Source organism: Lichenostomus cassidix, chromosome 1, assembly GCF_008360975.1.
Source record: "Lichenostomus cassidix isolate B80296 chromosome 1, HeHo_3.0, whole genome shotgun sequence".
NCBI lineage: Eukaryota > Metazoa > Chordata > Aves > Passeriformes > Meliphagidae > Lichenostomus > Lichenostomus cassidix.
Window position 1 is genome coordinate 10,134,980 of NC_139479.1, and position 21,172 is coordinate 10,156,151.

The 21,172-nt window shown below is 40.8% G+C and overlaps 1 protein-coding gene across 9 annotated transcripts in view; it reads left to right on the top strand.

The window, feature by feature from the left end:
* DMD (dystrophin) overlaps window positions 1-21,172 on the top strand; it is a 1,152,080-nt gene that overhangs the window by 1,013,259 nt on the left and 117,649 nt on the right. For all 9 annotated transcript variants that reach the window (XM_085049820.1, XM_085049818.1, XM_085049835.1 and 6 more), the window contains 2 exons: window positions 2,338-2,416; window positions 14,557-14,617. In XM_085049820.1, coding sequence (XP_084905946.1) covers window positions 2,338-2,416; window positions 14,557-14,617 — 140 coding nt within the window. The remainder of the gene's footprint in view (window positions 1-2,337; window positions 2,417-14,556; window positions 14,618-21,172) is intronic.

A 21,172-nucleotide genomic window follows, 5' to 3' on the forward strand; every position in this document is an offset into this window, starting at 1 on the left:
TGGTAAAATGAATAGAAACTGACTGCAATAATCTTCCTTACTCAACAGTGAGTTCATCTTTTACTACCCTTTACCTAAAAGGTGGAATGCCAATACATCAGCAAGTGTTATTTCCTGGCAGCCAAGTGGAATAACGTTTTGTACTCTCTGGTGAAATTTCCTGGAGAATACTCAAGATTTCTCAATGTTTTATTCTTCTCTGTATTGAGGAAATCTACCTCTAGACAGAGGTATTTCCTGGCTCACATCCAAAGCTGTTCAGTTGGAAAGTTTACCCTGAAGTGTGTACGGTATTTTATTTTGCTGATATACATATAAGGCTAAAAGTCTTCATGTTAGTAATTTTGTGCAGTTTAAAGGTCACCTGGATATTTTGAAGGGATTGAAATTCTCAGTTTTAGCACACTTATAGAGGTTGTAGAGGCAGTGCTCATGTGTACTAAAAGGTTCTCATGCTCTTTTCTGACCACAATTTGGCTGTTGAAATTTTTCTATATGGAACACTGCTCCCCACTGTGTGTTTGTGAAGTTCTCATTCTCTTTAGGAATTCTTCATGCCAGCAAGTACTTTTCCCATCCTAATTGACTTAATGAAAAATATGTACTAATATAAAGGAGGAGCCATGTGTTTCTTTATTAGCCAATATTTTCTAATGACACAATAAGTATGTTATGAGGTAATTTTCAGACATTTCTAAAGAGTATATACATTTTCATTACATTCTTCCAGTGGTTTTTATTTGCATGTATTTATGTATGTTTAAGATTATCCTTCTAGTATTCACTAAAAGGTCATTTCTGGGTTAAAAATAATAGCACATCAGTAATGATTCTGATCTTAAGCTGATTATATTGATGACCAGAAGCAGCCCTTTCATGGTTTTCAATGCACATGCAGACTTCCCCAGCTTGTATCTGTGCTGTGAATTAGGTGTGAACTCAAGCTCAAAGCCAATCCCTGGAATGAAGCATTGCTTAACAGAACATCTGTCCATGCAATTCAGTGGGAAAACATGACATAGAAGTGAAGGAAGCTGCAGGAAAAGCACCTGAAAAAGTGGTGTGAGGAAAGAAAGGGGCATTTTTGTTTATAGTGTTAGTTTTAAAACTGTAAGCAAAGAAATCATGTCTTGGCAATAAATTTCTATTGCTTAGTTAAACGAGATTTTGGGGTCTAGGGGTTATTTGGCAAACACACACAGTCATATCAAACAGCTCATGAATTCTATCATAATTTTTCCCTTCAGACTATCATGACCAGTTTCTATCCAATTGTTCCCTCCTACCACCAACCAAAAAAAATCGTTGCAAATTTTAAAATGTGGATTTCTTTTTACTTGTGCAACCTCTTTGTTTCCATGTTAAGTATCTCACAACTAGGCCAATTAAAACCAACAATCACTCTTCTGCTTTGCCAGTGTTGATGAAACATCTTTTCTTACAGGCAATATTTAAGTGAATCTGCTTCCTGTCAGTTATTTTACCTAATATATTTGAAAAATATTCTATCTTTACTTTCAAGCATTTTTCCTTACTATACCTAATCCCATTCTCAGGGCTAACTTAATGACATCCTTCTGGCATGTAGGCTATAAAGGAGCTGGTAGATGTCATTCATACACCAAGGAATCCCAGTGTAACCACACCCTTTTGGCTGTTTGCTCAATACTCCACTTCAAATATTTTCAAGGGTAAAGATAAACCGAGTTTTAAACTATTATGTCTCTTTTCATGCTGTACACCAACCCAACAAAATATTAGGAACAGCATGTTCTTCAAAGGACTATTCCAAGGGAAGGGTTGAGGGGCTGTGATATGACTGATTAAAAGAACAGATGAGTGTTTGTAGCAGCTGCTCTTTAGTTCACCTCGTTTCAGCACTTGGTTAAAACATGGTTATCCTGTCCACATTAAAAGAGATTCGTTTTCACATGCTGATTTATAAGAGTGTACTTTCAAAGTACTTTAGAAGTCGTTTAGGAAAGGTATTAACAGATGGATGTCCTGATTTCAATATTGACAAGCAGTGTCATACTCTTTACAGGTACATAAAGTCAGGCTAATTTGCTACAACTTTATTTGTCAGCCTTTTAATTTTGAGCTTCTTCTAACATCAGTTAAGATGGGGGGGAATCAACAAAAACCAAATTTTTTTTTACCTTCTTTTTTTCCCAGTGATATGTTAAATGTCATCTGAAGACCCTGTAGGTAACAACTGTTACAGGAACTTGCTTAATTTTAACCTGAATGTTCACTAATATAAAAAATTATCTGACTATAATTGCTCTTTGTTTCTTGTCTAGAAAAGAGTAATTTTTTTCTCTCATCTCTTAACAGGTGGCCATTGATGAGCGCATCAGGCAACTGCATGAAGCTCACAGGGATTTTGGCCCCACTTCCCAGCATTTTCTTACCAGTGAGTGATTTCTCATTTCCCATTCTTCCTGTGCAATTTGCATACACATTTATTTGACATTTTTGTAGCCATGTGTTTGTTGTTGTTATTATGAGTTTCTATTTTAGACTCTATTACAATGGTTTTTTTGGTTTTTTTTTTTTTTCTGGGTGCAGAGGACTGTTAAATAAGTTCATATTGTCCAGGTCCAGGGTAAAAGGAAAGTATCTGTCGTTATCAAGTCTCTTTGTCCATACATCTATCTCTGCAAGGCTCATCTTCATTGTTCGGGGGGGACTTCATAACTTTAATTTGCTAGTCCTAAAAGGTACTTCATTGCTAGTTCCTTTTAGGACTAGCAAATTAAAATTATTTAATTATTTAATATAATTTTAAAATATTTAATTATTTAATAAAATTTGACTCATCTGTTCAAAGAAATGTTCAGCTCCAAAAAGGGGCAAAACAAGACCTGCAAGAAAAATATTTTACAGGATTTGATCACATGGCAGAGAACTGAGAGGATCAAAACCAGGGTGGAGAAGTTGGCAGAAGAATGGCAGCTAGGTAAACTTTTTACAACTCTGCATAAAATATAATTGCCAGCAAAATTCCCACTTCACCTCCACACGCATTCTTTTATCAAGGATGTTTTGAAGTACACCGAAAGACAACTTGAAACACCTTCAAAGCTCCAAGGCAGTGACTAAAGTGAAGCTTCTTAAAGGCCATGTCTTTTCTATTGTACTTCAATTAAGGAAAGTAAACAGTAAAGCTTTATTTAAGAGATTATATCAGCAGAACAGAACACAGTCACAGGATAATGGTCTCCTACATGCAGAGGGACAAGCTATCCAGACATCGGAAATAGATGTTACTATTATTGCACAGCTACGTTCACAGTGGGGTAGAGGACAAACTCTTCTTCAGCTGATATTGCATTGTAATTCTAATAGGTTAGACATTTTTCTGCTGAAAATCTCAATGGGAAACTGAAAATTCTCAGCAGGAAGACCTGCAAAATCAAAACCACAATCGATGTTTTGCCACATAAGACTAATGCAGGTTGATTCAACCCTGTGCCTTGTTTTGTCAAATTATGATCCTGTGACAAAATAAGCCCTATTTTCATAATTTTGTTTCAAAACCACTTTTCTTTAACTCTTAATCACTGTGAATACTTTATCAGCTCAATATATGTAATTGCAAATCAGACTTGTCAAGACTGAACATGGAAGAGTTATGAGTATGCGAAATGAACAAAATATGTAAGCAGATTTTTTGTGACCCATGGTGTATTCCTGCTGAAAGAATAACTTTGTAGGGTAAATTAAGCAAGCCAGGAAGAGACTAGAGTGACCTGCACTGCATTATCACACTAATCAAGGAGTCTTTGTTCTCTGTGCCAGTGTTGAGTGCAGACAGACTGGTGTGATGGTTATGTCCAAGGCCCACTCTGCCTTACTAGTGATAAACTAGATCAATCTAAAAGATGATCAGTGTTATGACAGTCACCTCTTTTTGCCCATCCACCACCAGGGAGACATTATTCTTCTGTGTAGCTAGTTAGGGCTAGCAAAGGGTGAACATTATTCTGGACACTTCGTGCTACTTGAGGATCATCATAGGAAAACGAGCCAGGTGAAAATGTGTTGACTTTGAAAATAGTCAAATCACTTAGAAAAATGGGCATTTGTATTTGCTTATTTGTTTTCTCTCTCTCAGATGTGTGTGCAAATACCTAAACTTACCCATGCATGCAAAAGTTATGTATTTGAAGCTCTGAAAGCATGTACACTCTTTGCCATACAGCACTAATATTTTTCTGTAGCTGTACTTTTGGGGATGAACAAGTCAAACATAAAGCTTGCCAGAGAGAATCGGGCAGGTCAAATGAAGGTGAATTTCATGGCTTTTAAATAGCTTTCAGTACATGGCAGACAGAGTCCAAGTTGATCAGTCTGTGGCAACAGCAGTGAAAAGATTAATCATAGCAATTTTTATGGTTTTATTTTATAAGCTCAAAACTCACAGAGCATTTTTATCTAAGGAGCTGAGATACACATAAGATCAATGCAAACTATAATCAGTAATGAAAATAAGCAATCTGTTGGCTGTTGCATATCTAGTTTATATGCCAGTAATCATCAGTTCATCCTCCCTAACTGAGCATCAAATTTCCCTCTTCCATATATTCTTGCTCATCTTAAGGTGCAAATAATAATCTGTGTTTATATTCTTATATGTCAAATTATCCTTTTAGAGTTGATATACCTTTAAGTAGTTCTGCAAAAAGGCTGATACTGCAGTCAAGTTCACATAAAATCAGAGACTGAATTACATTTCTCTCCTATCTGAAAGAAAGAAATACGAGCTGCTAATCATGGTAATTTTTTCACGTGTTTGTTATTATTTTATACATAGAAATTATAGCATCATCTGTCTTTTTCTGCTTGGTTGGAACTGGAGCTGCATGGGGCTGTTGAAAACCTAGCACAAAAGCAATGGGGGAGTGATGCAGGATCTCATATTTGTCATGCCCTGTTAAGGCAAGGAATCAAGTGGTAGTCCCTGTTTCTAAGCATTTGCAGCCTGTTCTAGGGCTATTCGCAGAACTGCTTCTGAGAGAGATTGGAAAGGAGGTGTGAGCTGGAGAGATAAGGAGAAAAAAGCAGGGGGGGGAAGTATTCTTATTTGTGGCATCTTTAAATTAGGGACAATTTTTTGGCATTGTCTTTTTATGCAGTTCAACATTCTTTTTCCACTCTTTTATCTTTTAAATGACCAAGTGCCAGTGTTTTTCAATTATCCTGTGGCACAGGATAATTGAGATGTCTCCTGGTTGTGAGTTAAAGAGATAGTAGCAAAGGAATGGTATCCACTTGTGTCTCTCTCCATCAGGGCTTTGGTCTGCCCTCAAGTATAAAACACTCTTATCAAAACTGGCCCTTACTTTTCACATGAATTTTCCTCTTTCCAGGCCTTCTGTATTTTCTACTGGACTCTCTCACCCCAGTCCTTGATCTTCTGATCAATCCTCCATGCTTCCCCAAACTCATTTTGCTCTGCCAGTGTCCACAGTCCCAGCTCCAGCTCAGTTAATTCCTTGCCAAAGACAGCAACAATAGTTAAGATATATCTGATAAATGTATTACATGTGCAAGACATTACATCAATAATTCATGGACTGAGTTTGTTGGTTTTGAAGAACTTGCTGCTTAATTAGAATTCTCTAAATCAGGGTGTAAAAACCCAGCAAAAATAAGATCTTTCTATTAAAGAGAAACTCCTAAATATTTAGCAAAGTAATTAAAAAAAATCTGTGATTCTTTCATGGATGGTGGCGCTTAATTTGGGAATTATATGCGGTAGCTGAGGTGTGAAAAAGAGTATCTTCAAATTTTAAACATAATGCGAGCTCTAAAGTTTTCAGCGACTTCTCTGGAATAATTTTGCTGTTTTGACTTCACCTTTATTTTTCCTCTATGACTCTGCCTCTTACAAAAAATGACATTCATTGTCTCGTGTTGGAAGACCCACCTATATTTGTCACCATAGTTATTACTTTTTTTGAGATGCAATAAATGAGAGGCAGGATTGATGTCAGATTGTTTTTAATATCATTTGCTGTGCTATTCAGCCATCAATCCTATTTTTAATGGCATAGTTCATTCATGTGCATTGATGGTGATTGCTGAAAAATAGAAGGTGTTACATCTTTTAAAACCATGAGCAAACCTTGTAATTTGCTGTCCAGCCCCAGTATGAGCCATCTTTTAGTAAGTATAGCATGTCAATGCACTCAAGGTATAACTGGTAATTACTTAAGAGTGTGACTGGAAGATTCCAGTCATTTCCAAGCTCAGACAACATGGACTTTTGTCAAGATGAAAAACCTGGAAATACAAGGAACAGAAAGAACATTTAGGTTTGCAAGGCTAAAAGACTGATAGACCTGTAGCCAGCATTTTGTGATTAGTATTTCCCAGGTTATGAGCTTTTGCTGCCTGCATACATCAGTACCAGACTATTAAATCCTCATAGCTAAATATGTGCTAGGACCTGCAGATACTTGAGGGGAGATACCTCACTGTGCCTTTCAGTTTTGGACTTGTAAGAAAAAGCAGCACTCACTTCAACATGAGATGAGGCAGCCTTAGCAGCTTTCATCAGAAACAGAAAGATGAGGAATGCTGGAGCCAACAGTTTGTATTGCAAGTGATCAGAGAGCATCTGCTGCATTTTATATCAGACAATTGTTGCTTAAAAATAAAAAATATGGTCACAGGAGTAGGCTGTGGAAATTAGGGCTCTCATCAGGATAAGCTCAGAGTTGTAAGGTTCTGATCTGAGTCTTTTTTCTTCTTATTTCTGCACCTTTGTGTTTTCCTTCAGTTATTCAGGCCACTCTCCTGAGAAACTGGAGATGTGGGTCTGAATTCCTTCAAGCTGAGAGAGAAGTCAAACACTCACTTCTCCCACCTTCTGTGTGAGTGCTTAGATTATTATGCAAAGCAAAGATTAGTGAAGCTCTTTCTTGCACAGGCAGACGTCTTTAAAAGGACAAGTCCTGCTAATTAAGACATCCAAGCCCAAAAATGACAGGGCTCTATGACTCTAAGGACACTTTACCCATCCATTTGATAGATTATTTTCCAGTGCAAGCAACTGTATCTTTCTCTTCTATTTCTCATTGCATACATTATATCATATTGTCTTTCAGAGATCACTTTTGACAAGCAAACATCGAAGACCATGTCCATTCATCCGTGTCCTTCAGAAAAATGGATGTTTAATATTTTTAAATATTTTTAGGTATCACAGCAAAAGTTTTGAATAGAAAATATCACCTGGTAATAGAATAAAGACAGAGGTTAAGTGGACACAAATGAATCAGCCTGACTCTGAGAACTCTCTGAAAGCAAACGGATTTTGTAATTGCTTTTAAATGTATTTATGAAAAATATGCATATATTATATGCATTTAAATATGATCATAATAGTTAGAAGCCTGATTGCTGGAAAACTGTTTTTCTACTTCAGTAAAAATGTAAAGTAACTACATATGCTTCTGAAAAAGGAAAAACTAGCAAAGTACCAACAAAACCAAGTACACTTTACAGGTCTTGCCGTTGTGATCATCATGGTGAATTTCTAGCAACACTGCACACCAATTCAATGTCAAGACTTGTGCAATGGGTAAATCAGGTTTAAAGTTAGGAGAAAATGCCTTTAGTCCTTTTCTCCCTTGTTTGGAATATCATGGCCATAGCTACAGCTTTTGATAGTGCTTGCCTTGGCCTGACAGCTAAAGGTCTTTAAGAGTAGTAAAACATTGGCATATTTTGAGATACTATCTTTATGCTTACTTTTCGAATAAAGGTATTAGAATTAATTTTACAGTGGGCTTTCATTTTTTCATTATGTATTATTCTCAGGAAAACCACAAAAAATCTCTCCATAAATCTTAATAATTTTTTGATGGACAATGAAATACTAATTATGGAATTCCAGATTTATGTTTATATTTTTCTCTTTCCTTCACTTTTGTGCCAAGTGGCCCTTTCTACATTGAGAGACAGATTTCTGAACAAAATTAAAAAGTCAGTTCTCAAATGATGATGTTCTCCCCCATCTTCATCCAGAAGCAAGAAATTTTTCCTCATAACTAATATCTCGTGTTTTGGGAAAGAAGGGTTCCAATAAAAATACATCTTAGAATGTCAATTAAACATAATCCATTCTAAATCTCTCTCTTGTGCTCTTGGTTTTGATATGTCATCTATTTAAAAATGCTGCATAATATTTATTTTAAAGCAGAGAGGGCTCTTTTGGAGGGACTGAGTAGGAGATATGCTATCTTTTTTTATAGTAGCCTAATTAATTTCTGCAATTTATCCTTGGCTGACAGAATATTTTATATTCTGCAATGCTAAATAATTTGCAAGTAATCAAATACTATTTTTCTGCTCTTAATAAGTTTCAAAAGATGTTTTACTGCCTGTTATACTTTTGTTCACTCTCTGAATTAGTATGTTGCTAGGATGGATTCTTCCCACAAAAATTTTATAATCTTTTTGGAGTTACATGGGATCTGTGAATCCAAATGAAAACTACTTTGTTTTTTCACCCTGGCAAGTTTAACTCAGATTAATTTAACAATATGCCCATGTTGTCATGAGCTGTATGTTGTGTTTAGTTTAGGACATTCCTTTGTCCTCAAGCTCCAGGACTAGGATACAACAGCCATAATCTATATATGTATATCAGAATTTTTCTGTTCTGTTTTCCTATGTGAGACATGGACTGTTTACCAAAGATCTATTTTTCTGTTTATCTAATTTCATTTGCCAAAAATCACCACCAATTTGATTAGGCCATTTGATCATTAGTCCTGTTTTAGAGACTTCATTTTAAAGAGCATAAGGGTGCAACAGAAATTAGCAATGTGGAGTACCTGTAGCTGGGGGTACATGGGCCATTATAAACTCTATCTGTATTTCTTTGCTGTATTTCATTCAGTATGCTGCTATTAAGCAGGTAGATTCTTGTATTTTTGCCATTTTACAATAGTGTGACATTTAAGAAAATGGGCATTAGATGGATTTTATATTTCACATTACAAAGTGGCATTTGGAAACTTCTAGAAACACAGTTCATGATTAAAGCTGTGCATTATTTAAGTCTTATCATATAATGTTGACCCTAAGCTGCAGATGATGAATCTGAAGTTGGCCATAAAGATTCCAGCAGGAAATGCAGGATGGAAAAGCCTCTTTTAACTTTTGTAAAATGACTGTCGTAATTGGCGCTGACCACATGATGAACTTTTTAATGACTAAGAATCCCTTCTTCAGACTGGTTAGATGTGCTCTAAAGATGGTATATTCACTAAATGTCTGCACGGTGCTGCAGTGACAGACAGTGCTGCCAGCATTCCAGGGAAGTTGTGTTTGCTTGGACTGAAGCACAACAGAATCCAAGCTGAGAAGGGGCTCTCTATTTCCAAAATGCCCATGAATCCCCATGTGCAGCTAGGGCTTGGAGCAGAATAGACCCCAAGCTGTGTAGATTTTATAATATAAAGACAGGTTTTGATTGGTATTTCTGCCTTGTAGCTTCTCAGTTGTGTTGTCAGTTTTTCAACTACATCATGCAATATTAGACCTCAGTGCTACACAGCATGGTCTGGTTGTTTGGTCATAAGTCTCACCCAGAACAGTAAAAAATTCACATAATTTAGAAACCAATCTATAAATCTGGGGTGAAAAAAAAACCTGCCTTATACACATATATACTGAAATTTGTTGCAAAGGATCTCAAAGAACTTGCAGACTGTGCAAACACTTCTATTGTGGCATTGTCATGCAGATAAACATTTTGGAGGTGGCATCCTTCCAGCATGTATCATGTACTGATTATGGTGGGGAAATACTGCTTTAGCATGTTGTCTAAGGAGGGAAAACATGAGCTCCTTATAGTCTCTGGAGAGCAGTATTTTCTTGTTTATAATGGTGTCATTTGAAAATAACCAAAATGTAGCACTCAATGAATCTTGGAAAGGTTAAGGTAGCTTACACAGATTGGAAATTCTGGTTATTGGGGAATCAGAGTCTTTCCTGATGCAAAGATAATTTCATCATTTCTTTCTCCATGCTTGCCTTTATTTGAAGTCACCAAATCTATACTTTGCTGCAGTGAAAATAATTGGTATCAAAACAAACTTTATGCGAATAAATAAACAGTTTCTTAACTCAGTGTTTGCATTAAGATATTAATGATGGTAATGCTAGGTAGAACAGTGTAAGTCATGCAGGTCATGCAGGTAGGATTTCTAGGCTGAATCAAAGAATTATTATCATTAAAATGTTAAATGTGAACATAATTAAGTACCTTGCTGAGTTATAGCTACTATGGCCACCAAGCAAGATAATGTGAACATAAAAATGAGCTCAGCTTTAACCACCGTGACGCTGAAAGGAATACATAATAATCCTAATTATAATTAATTTCTACCAAAACAAAAAAACTAACAAAATAATAGACAGGATATATTTAACAGTGTATGGACCCTACACAATGCCTCTGTGGTTTCTGTCCAAAACCCCTTAGTGACAATTAAGTAAAAAAATTTTTCTTTGTATTCAGAACTGAAAAAGTACATTCTCATGGTGACTAGAAGTGTGTGCCTACTATTTAAATAAGGACCACTGAGAGTAACATTTAAATGTGGACATAGTGAATTTACTCTTTGAATAGCTGAAGGAGAATTAGTTTACTATTGGTAAACATACATGTATTTTTCATTATGTTTGCAGAGCTAAAGTGAAATATTTATAAGATTTTTTTTGTAGTATCAACTACTATCATCCTATTTAATATTTCATTCAGATCCCTGCATAGATTAAAACAGTACTGAAGTTCAGAGAGCCAGCATGCCACCGTTTCATTATACATTCTGCAAGCAAGAATGTAGGCTTACCATCAAGAAAATGTGTTCACAGGCAAAACAAGTCTCAGCTCTCAGAACACCTACAGAAAGAAATAAAACTCAAAAATTAGGTAACCATTAAAATGCATGTCAATGCAAATAAACTGTAGGGAAATTTAAATTCACTCTTAAAATGCCCTATATTTTGTTGTAATATTTAATTTCAGGCAGAAGAGCATTGAAAGTAGCTGGGTGTCTGGTAATGGGTGCTTACACTGTGCAAGCTCGAGCAGTAAAACACTTTGGAGTTACTCTCAGCAAACAGGAAATTTCTGCTTCTTGAGTGCTGTAGCACACAGGGATACTAGAAGATCATATAAAAAGGTCTTTGCTAGCAAGGCTTTTAGGTGGACTTAACCATTTACCTGTGCTAGTAATGGATAGTATACCTATACTGATAACCAAAAATAAGAAACAGCTGGTTTCAGCTTCTGGGCTTCTGCCAAAAATGAAATTATTCTTCTCTATGTATAGCTGTAAAAAATACTGCACATTTTGTCAACTCAAATTTATGCAAGGTTAGAATCATCCAGGAAACCAGAATAGTATTAGAGACAGGTTCACAGCCACCTCTGAAGGAATACTAAATCCAATTATGCAGAACATCACAGAATTGTTTGTTATTCCTATAGCACTTAGTTCTCATGAAAGCAAAAGTATTTGTTCCTCTTCTAATGGATCAAGAGCACTATCATATGTAAGATTCTGTGATAATAAGTTATGACTGCAAAGCTCTTACCCAGATTAATTTAGAAGTAACTGAAGAAATACATCTTCTGAAAAATACACAGCAATCTATTCTGTCCTTTAGGTATTGAATTAAAAACAAATCTCAAAGTGGAGCAACTGTAATTTGGTAGTATTCCCATTGGGAATATTAATGATTGCTTGAGAGGGAAATGTGTAACAAGGTCAACTTTTAGTTAATACTGAAGGGTATTTTGTTTTCAAAAATGATAATTTAGTGTAATCTGATTCAAATTATTCCTCAGACAATGCCAATTCCCATGGGTAAGAAACCTTACAATTGTCACTGAGTAAGCATTTTAAAACCATATGATGGACCACATATTAGCACATAGGTTAGTGTTACTGAATGAAAGCATGCAAAGAAATCACCTACTAATTGATAGTGTAAAATGAAACAGTGATCTGTCTCTGACTCCTTGGCTTTTGTTTCCTAGTGCCATCTAGAATGGAGAATACTGGATCAGTCAACAAAAGTATATTTACATCAGTTTGTATTCTTACAAGTAGGAAGAATATTTAAGCATCATGGCTAAGAATTTTGTATGAACCTGAAAATGGGTAAAATAGGACATCCTCCCTTGTTTCAAGATATTTAACATCAAAACATTACATGATATTCTATTTTTGATCCTTTTTGCATTTCTACAAATCACATCTGTAGAAAGCTGTGCAGCCTATGAACACAGAACCAAAGGGCAGTGCCTGGCCCAAGAAGTATTTGATCATATATAAATTAGGTGTATGTTTGAGTATTTATATTTGAAAATGGATAGAGTTCTGTGCTCCTGTGTGTGTGGGCCATGCTACAGACTTCAATGGCAGTGCAGCGTGATAGTTTTCCAAGAGATCTAACACTGTAATTAAAATTCTGTTTCTTGTACATTTTGAGAGTTACTGGTTCCCATGGTTCATACCTTTGAAATTTACTTTTCTTCTTTTAAGAACACAAATCTGTGTAAATGTAAGTAATAGGAAAGCAGTGACACTCAGCTTAGCTACAGATGGCTGAATGGGGGTTGAAGACAGCAGCAGAACCTGCAGAGATGCTGAGATAGAATTTTCAGAATTCCTTGGCCACCAGCAATCTGAAACAGGATTATCACATTTATGGAGAGAGGCTTTTCACAAGGGCATGTCATGATAGGACAAGGGGAAATGGCCTTAAGATGAAGGAGGGTTGGTTGAAATTGGGTGTTAGGAAGAAATTCTTTACTGCAAGGTTGTCCAGAGAGGTTGTGGACTCACCATCCCTGGAGGTATTCAGGATCAGGCTGGATGGAGCTCTGATTAATCTGGTCCAGCAGGAGGTTCCCTGTCCTTGGAAGTTGGAACTGGATGATCTTTAAGGTCTCATCCAACCCTAACCATTCTATGATTCTATTTCTTTCAAATACATTCCTTCCTTTCCCCAGCCTCTCAGCATTGTCCAAAATGTACATGAAACCCATTCACCCTCTCACCAGACTGTACCCTGTTCTCACCAGCTCTTCCTTCTCCTCTTCACACCATCTATAATGGCACCACTTTCTCCCACTGCTGATTTGTATCTCCTCTGTGGAGTCCCCAGCCTCCCTCCAGCCCTTCTTCACAATTCATGTGCAAAAGTAGCAAGATTTCCCTATACAGCCATTTTTACAAGGATGTTTTGTCTCTTTCCCCAAACTCTTTTTTCCACACCCCAATAGGTGGGCAAGAGAGGGGCAATAGGCTTCATTCTACAGACTGACTTCTGTGAATCTGGTACAAAACAGATGAAATATGTATATTGGTAATTGTTATTTGTATGGACTGTGATTTGTTGGGTTTGATAAAGCAGATTGGGAGTGGAGTTTTTAAGGTATCTATTTTGAATAAGAGAGGGAAAGAAAACGAAGCCAAATGGTCAAGCAGCTAATTCCTAGTTGTCCTGGTAACAATTGCTTTCCTTTGTGAACAGCAGGGGTCACTAAAAAGAAGGGTTATACTGGGTGAAGCCAACAGGCTTTTTTTCACCCCAAACAGATCACTTTTCATATGTTTTCTGGTTTAATCATTATATTAAAGAAAGAAAATTTTTGGTTCTACTTTGTTTGATAGATTAAAAACTAATAAAAAATTACCTCCCCGATTATGGCCTAAACGATAAATTATCTCTGCCTGTAATAAAAAAATATTTATAATTGTCAATAAAGTATTTATAATTTGTCAAATGAGTTTTATAAAAACCTCTTTTACAAAATATTTTCATGATATTGTAAGCTGATGTTGACATTTAACACTGTGATAGCTAAGAGTGAGCAAAGTTCTTTCCTCTCTGTTTGTTGTGATCACGTTGACATTTTCTCCATTATTTGCTGTTATTGGAAGGCAGTAAGACACAATTAGTAACGTGAAGAAATAAAAATAAAAATGTTCATCATTTAGAACAAATGAGGAAAAGTATAACAACAAACAAAATACTTAGAAGGTCTCCCAGTGTAAATTCACTCAAAATGTAAATAAGTGCATAATTTTATTTTTAGAAGGATGAGAAGTGCTGACCACACAACAAAGAAATAGAAGAAAACCCATTCAAACAACTTAGCAGGAGGAATCCTATAAGAGAACATACCAGAAGGGTATGAAGGTTGCTTGCTCTGTTTCATGTCTGTTCTCTAAGCTTAGCTTTCAAGGAGTTTTTGTATTTATCTTTGCAGCTGAATGAGTTCAGTTTTTCTCAGATTAGCACAGAAATTTCAGAACAGCAGGTTAATCCTTCCTGCCTTCATGGGCAACTGAGCAAACAGACCTGTATCAACGTGGCCAAGTGAAAAATTGTAATTCTAGAGATTAACGTTGTCTTTCCTGTTTGACCTCCATGTTTCTCTTCTAGGCATGTTTCTATGTATGAATGTATGTGTGCAGTTATTTATTTATTTGTTTGTTTGTTTGTTGTTAACAGCTTCTGTCCAAGGCCCCTGGGAGAGGGCAATCTCACCAAACAAAGTGCCGTATTATATCAAGTGAGTATAAAGAATAATTCATTCCACCTATTTGCATTTCTTATTTAAGAGGAGAGTTAGTAATTTTCTTCAATTCTGGTGAACTGCTCCTACAGTGTCTACATGGGAAGGACTAAAAGGAGCAAAGAATGCAATACATTTCACAGAATTGTGTTAGTTATCTACAAACACAGTAGGATGCGCTGATTTGTAAATTGTTTGGGTTTATGCTACTGTAAATCACCTGCAAATGAAGTCAAGCTTTGTGGTACCTGGATTAAAATTTATTGCCCAGTGTGTGTATGTATGGCATGTTTTGCAAAACCAGAGAAGCCCAACATTCTGAATTGCAGTTGGGAATGTGATTCACTAGGGGTTCTTCAACCTAAAAATGCACACACTCAATACTATGAATTCCTTTAGGGACAGTACTTGGTAAAGTCCATAAAGACAATAAGTCCCTAAAGCCTAATCTTTTAGAGCTTAGTTCCCAAATTAAGCTAGTTTGCTTTAAGAGATGTGTCTGCATGACAAATGAGAAGACTTTTTTTTTAAAAATCAACAATTTGAAAACATCTTCTTGTGCCCTAAACAGCCAACACACAACAACAAAAAAGATGGTTTAATATGTTTTTTCTTCTCTTTTGAGTTCTTTATCTGTAACATATGCCTTGAACTACTTTTATAACTTCTGAAGGAAACAGGTGATGCAATGCCAGATATATAGACTGTAGTGCAAGTAAGAGACATGGGTATTGTTTAATACACATATTTACATGATTCCTCTTTATATTCCCTAAACACTTTGCAAACTCAACCAGAGTCACTGAAGCCATTTGGTTACAGATGGCTCTTGCAGTGGTGTTGCAGCGCGTGGGCCTTTCCTGTAGGCCAAGTCCGGAGAGGCGGGGGACAACTGCCGGGCGGCAGTGCCGGAGAGGCGGAATCCTGCAGGTGGCGACGGCGACCGAGAGCCGGCTCACGGGCAGAAAGAGAGGCAGTCCGTTTCGTTGAGGCAAAAGGAAATTTATTGAAGGGCAAACAGAAGGGGGGGAGGACGGACCTCAACAAAATGGCCCCGAACCTCCCGGGACAGGGGTTTTTAAGGGGAGCAGAAGTGGGGTGGAGATAACAAGGGGAGCCAATGGGATGCTAGGGGTACATAATTGGCAAGAGCGCCGTACAATCAGGAGTTATAGGGGGTGGGAGGATACAGACAAGCAACCAACAGGGGAGCAACAAACCACAAGACAAAGGGGAACTTTCTAGAACTTATACCAAAAGGGGAGAAAGGAAGGAGGGGACTGAGCCCACTTCCACGCCCTGGGCACAACCATTCAGCCCCGGAGAAAAGGGGGCATTCAGGCCCACGGTGGTGTCTTCCGCTCAGCCCATGGGCTGGGCTGGTCCAGGGAGGCCAAGGCCACCGTCACACCTCCCCCTTTCTTTTTAAATAAAAGAGAGGTTAAATATCTAACAAACAAAGCCTTAAAAATAGCAAGGGCAATAGCAATGAGAAAAAGGCATAGAATAACCCAAAGAACGGACTTGACAACTGATGCCGCCCACCTGGAGAGCCCCCAATTATTCAGGAGGTGTCCCCACCACGTTTCAGTCTCTACTTTTAGAGTTCCGATCTGGTCCCGCATCTCCTGGATCTTAGAGGCGATGCTTCGGCCGTGGGTGCTAAAATTAAAGCAGCACAGACCCTCGAAGTCCTCGCACCCGTGGCCATGGGCAAGGAGGAGGAAGTCGATGGCGGCACGGTTCTGGAGAGTCGCGTGTTTCACCGCCTCCTCGTCTGCGAGGAGCTGGCTCAGGGCTTCAGATGTTAGCCTTGCGTGTCTCCCGAGCCAGCATTCTAGTTTCTCAATGTCACCCAAGGCCTTGTAAACAGCAACCCACGGGAGTAGAATCGAAGCAGCTATCTTCTTAGATCGGGGCCAGGTCACAATTGTATCGTTGCAATTTTCATCTAAATTAATGATTTCTCTCTTTTGGCGTGTCAATTTGGCCGAATTTTTCCAATTTAACAATTGCTGCTTGTCGGGGGTCAAGGTGACCAGTCTCCCGAGGGTGCATGGCCCTCCTCGCAGACGAGCCGGGATTCCTGCCCAGGCATGCTTACCGCAAATAAGAAAAATCCCTTTCGGCAAGACCTTGGGGTGAGTGTTCGAGCGAGCGGGGTTTGGAGCGGTGAAGTTGCACCACTCCGATGCACGGTACCTCTTACTCACGTGGATGTGGGTGAAAGGCATGGGGTATAGATCGTCATACTCATGTTCCACGCCTTCCGGGAATTTTGGACTGTACCGGCACGGGCTGTCGAACTTAACACACAGCTCCACTTGGGTGGACCCCAATAGTTCCAATTCTTGGGGCTCCACCGTCCCCGATGGAAGGTGGTGGTCGACCCACTCATCCCAAGAACTCACCGGGTCAGGATATGAGCGGTAACTACCTGAGAAAGGGAACTCGCCCTTTTTCAAAGGAATCCCGATGAGGCATGTCGACATCGGGTCCTCCGCCTTGTCCATGCCCAAGCACAGTCCCTCCTGCTTCAGGGACTTCGCCAAGGTCGCCCACACGTTTGCTTTCGGCTGGGGGACGATCCAGCTCATGGCGATTCCAGCGAGGGCCGCGGACCAGAAAAGCAGGTAGAATGTCTTCAAGGTGGAACTCATGGCAGGCTCTTTGGTGAGAGTCAAGTCTGCAACAAAAACAGAACATTTTAGATAAAACTTAACAGGGCTTAGGGGGTTTTGGGGAGTTTCTTCTGAGGCACTCAGTCTAGGGTGGGGGGAAACTTGTATGAGGTTACGAGGCACAGGTTAGGGTCTGGGGGAACCTCCTCCAAGGAGGAATTCTTGGCTCCTTTTCTTTTCCGGCTTTTCCAGCCAGCCATTCGAAGCGCTGCCCAGTCCGGTTTTGCCTTCTTCGAGGCAAAGTGACTTAGTTTTGCTTCCTCCTGGGGGTTTCCTGCTCCCTTTCCGGCCAGGTGGGGCTTTACCCATTTGCTAGGTATCCACTTCAGTCCGGCCGGGGTGGATACACAAGCATAGCCCCGACCCCATGTGATCAGGGGGAACGGACCCTGGATAGTTAGGGAGTCCGGATCTCACACAAGCACCGGTGGCTGTTCCTTCAGCTTTGTGCGTTTATCATTGGTAAAATGACGAAAAATAGGAGGCATCGGCTCTTCGTAGGAGCCGTTTAAGAAGTTTATCGTAAACAAGGCCTTACAGAGGCGCATTTGCGGGGTATTAATTTCGTTCCCGCCCCTCTGTCGGGCTAATACCGACTTCAGTGTCCTGTGGGCACGTTCGATGATTGCCTGCCCCGTTGGTGAGTGTGGGATTCCTGTTATATGGGACACTCCCCACTCGTTAAAGAATTGAAGAAGTTTGTTGGACGTGTACGCAGGCCCATTGTCTGTCTTGATCTGCTGGGGCACCCCCAAGGTGGCAAAGGCTAGCAGAAAGTGGTTGATGCAGTCTTTTGCCTTTTTGCCAGCGTGGGCCGAGGCGTACATCGCTCCAGAAAAGGTATCTATAGAAACATGCACATATTTGAGCCGGCCAAACTGTGGGAAATGGGTGACGTCCGTCTGCCACACCTGGCAGCTTTCTGTCCCACGGGGGTTCGCGCCGCTCGTGTGTGCTGGCAAGTGTTCGGTTGAGCAGTTAGGGCACGTAGTTACAATTGCTTTGGCCTGGTCTCGAGTCAGGCCAAACATCCTGCTCAAGGCTGACGCATTTTGGTGGTACATCTGATGGCTGAGTTTAGCTTGGGCGAAGATGTTGGGCGTGCTTGGTGAGATAGCCGCGGCGGCTAGCTGGTCAGCTCGCCGATTGCCATCAGCGATGGGTCCAGGCAGATCTGTGTGCGACCTCACGTGCATCACAAAATAGGGTTGCTCCCGGTGGGAAAGCAATGTTACTAGTTTCAGGAGCAATTCGAACACTTTGGTATTTTGCGTCTCTTTTAGGGCCGAATTTTCTGCTCGGAGGATGACACCCGCCACGTAGGCAGAGTCAGTGACTAGGTTCAGTGGCTCTGGGAATTTTTCAAAAGCTCTAACAACAGCGGCTAGTTCGGCAATCTGAGGTGATCCAGAGACCACCTGAACATCGGCTTCCCACTGCCGTGTTCGTGGGTTTCTCCAAGTCAGAACTGACTTATGAGAAGACCCAGAGCCGTCTGTAAAAACTGTTAGAGCCCCCGGTATCGGGAGTCTTGAGAGATGTGATTTGGGAACAAATTTGAAATTGGCATTGAATAATTTATGCTTTTTGTGGCCAGATTTGATTTTCCCAGAGAAGCCCTCCAGAGCATATTGCAGGGGGTCGCATGTTTGGAATGAGAAATCCACATCGTCAAAGTGAAATGGCACCCAGATCCACGTGAAGTCCACTGCAGCCAAGCTTCTCAGCCTCAGTCGCGCTTTCTTGATCACCTTCGCAGCCAGCTCTGCCGCAGTGGTTAGAGTCTTGGCGAGCTGGTGCGGCAAGAATACCCACTCGATAATCAGCAAAGGGTCTTTTAAGGTGACGTCCCATTGGTAGATAAGTCCATGAGTATATTGTTTCTCCCCTAAAACAATGAGTTCAAAGGGGAGATATGGATCACATCGGTGAGCCTGCCTTTGGGAGATCGCTTGCTGGACCTCTCTCAGGCATTGCCGAGCCTCCTCCGTCAGGGCTCGGGGAGAGTCCAAGTCCTCTTTCCCCTTTAACAAATTGAAAAGCGGGGCAAGCTGTTCAGTAGAGATCCCCAGGAGCGGTCGGACCCAGTTAATTGACCCGCACAGACTGTGTAGGTCCCTCAAAGTGCGGGGTTCCCCTGCCAAGGTAAGTGATTGGGGAACAATGGTCCGGTCATTGACGACGACCCCCAGGTATTTGACGGGGCTCATCTGTTGAATTTTGTCCGGCCTGATAGCGAAGCCGGCTTGGGTGAGGGTCTCTTGCAATGCCCGCAGTGCTGAAAGGGCTCGGTCACGCTCTGGGGCACAAATGAGTATATCGTCCATGTAGTGCAGGAGTTGCACCTCAGGGAATTGTGTCCTCATCGGAGATAGAATCCGATCAATGTACCATTGGCACAACGTAGGTGAGTTCTTCATTCCCTGGGGCAAGACTGTCCACTGGTACCTTTTAGCAGGAGCCGAATGGTTGACGGTCGGCACCGTGAAAGCAAACCTTGGGGCGTCCGCAGGATGCAACGGGATGTGGAAGAAAGCATCCTTCAGGTCGATGACCACTAGGCTCCAGTCGCGAGGCAGCATGGTGGGTGAGGGGAGCCCAGTCTGGAGAGGTCCCATATCTTCCATGACTGCGTTGATGGCCCGAAGGTCTTGAAGAAGCCTCCACTCATTTCTCCCCTCTTTCTTAATAACAAAAATGGGGGAATTCCATGGGCTATGGGACGGTTCGATATGTCCTTTGGCCAGTTGTTCAGCCACTAAAGTCTCGAGCGCTTCAAGCTTTTCTAACGTCAACGGCCACTGATCTACCCACACTGGATCGTTGGTCAGCCAGTTGAGGCGTGGGGTAGAGCGCTCATCAGTGGCCGGCTTTAAAAACCCGAAGGGGGAGCGGATATGTTAATTTGAGTTCCCCACTGAGCAAGGGAATCTCTTCCCCACAAGTTGAAGGGTATATCCATGACGAAGGGTCGTACCCTCGCGGGCACTCCTTCTGCGTTATAAATGTCCACAGGCTCCACGCTCTGTTGGGCAAAAGACTGTCCGCCTACACCCCCAATAGGGGCAATTGTCTCTTGTAAAGGCCACTGGTTAGGCCATACATCCTGGGAGAGAATGGTAACATCAGCTCCCGTATCAATAAGTCCGGTGACAGATTTTTGAAAATCTTGTCCTTGCATGTGGCAGGTGATATAGGGCCTATTTTGGGTGATTTGCTGGGCCCACCAGGCATGAAGTCTATTAGAGTCCCATTCCGTGGCCGTCCAGGTAGATAGGTCCACAGCGGAGGCGACACTTGTATCCTCGCGCGACGCCTCGACGCGCTGATTCTCTAGTTTTTTGCTGGCGCTGGAGCTACCGTCTGATAGGTCGGCGGTTGGAAGGCAGCTGGCTGGCTGGGCTGAGTTGGAGAGCCGGCATGGGGTGTCACGGGTACAGCGGTTGGGGCAGGAATCGGCATCATTGGGTTTGGGCCTAGGGGAGAGGAACTCGAGAGAGCAGGATTAGGGTACGGAGCAGGACAGTTCTTGGCAATATGGCCCTGTTGGCCACACCGATGACAAAACAATGGGGCAAAAGGTTTCCGACCTGGTCGGTTATCAAAGGGAGCCGCGTTGGGGAAGGCATTAGGGTAGGCAGTAGGGACATTTTGGGGTCTAGGGGGGTCGAGAGGAATTGAGGAGCACGCGTCGATCAACAGGGAGACAGTGAGTTGAGTGTCTGGGGACAGCGAGCTGATTCGCTGCTTGCATTTGGCGTTCGCATTAATAGTTGCGGTGTGGATGATGATTTCGTCCTGGTCACTGACATTTTTGAATTGCCGCCTGACCGCAGCTGTTAGCCGGTCAATAAAATCAATAAATAGCTCG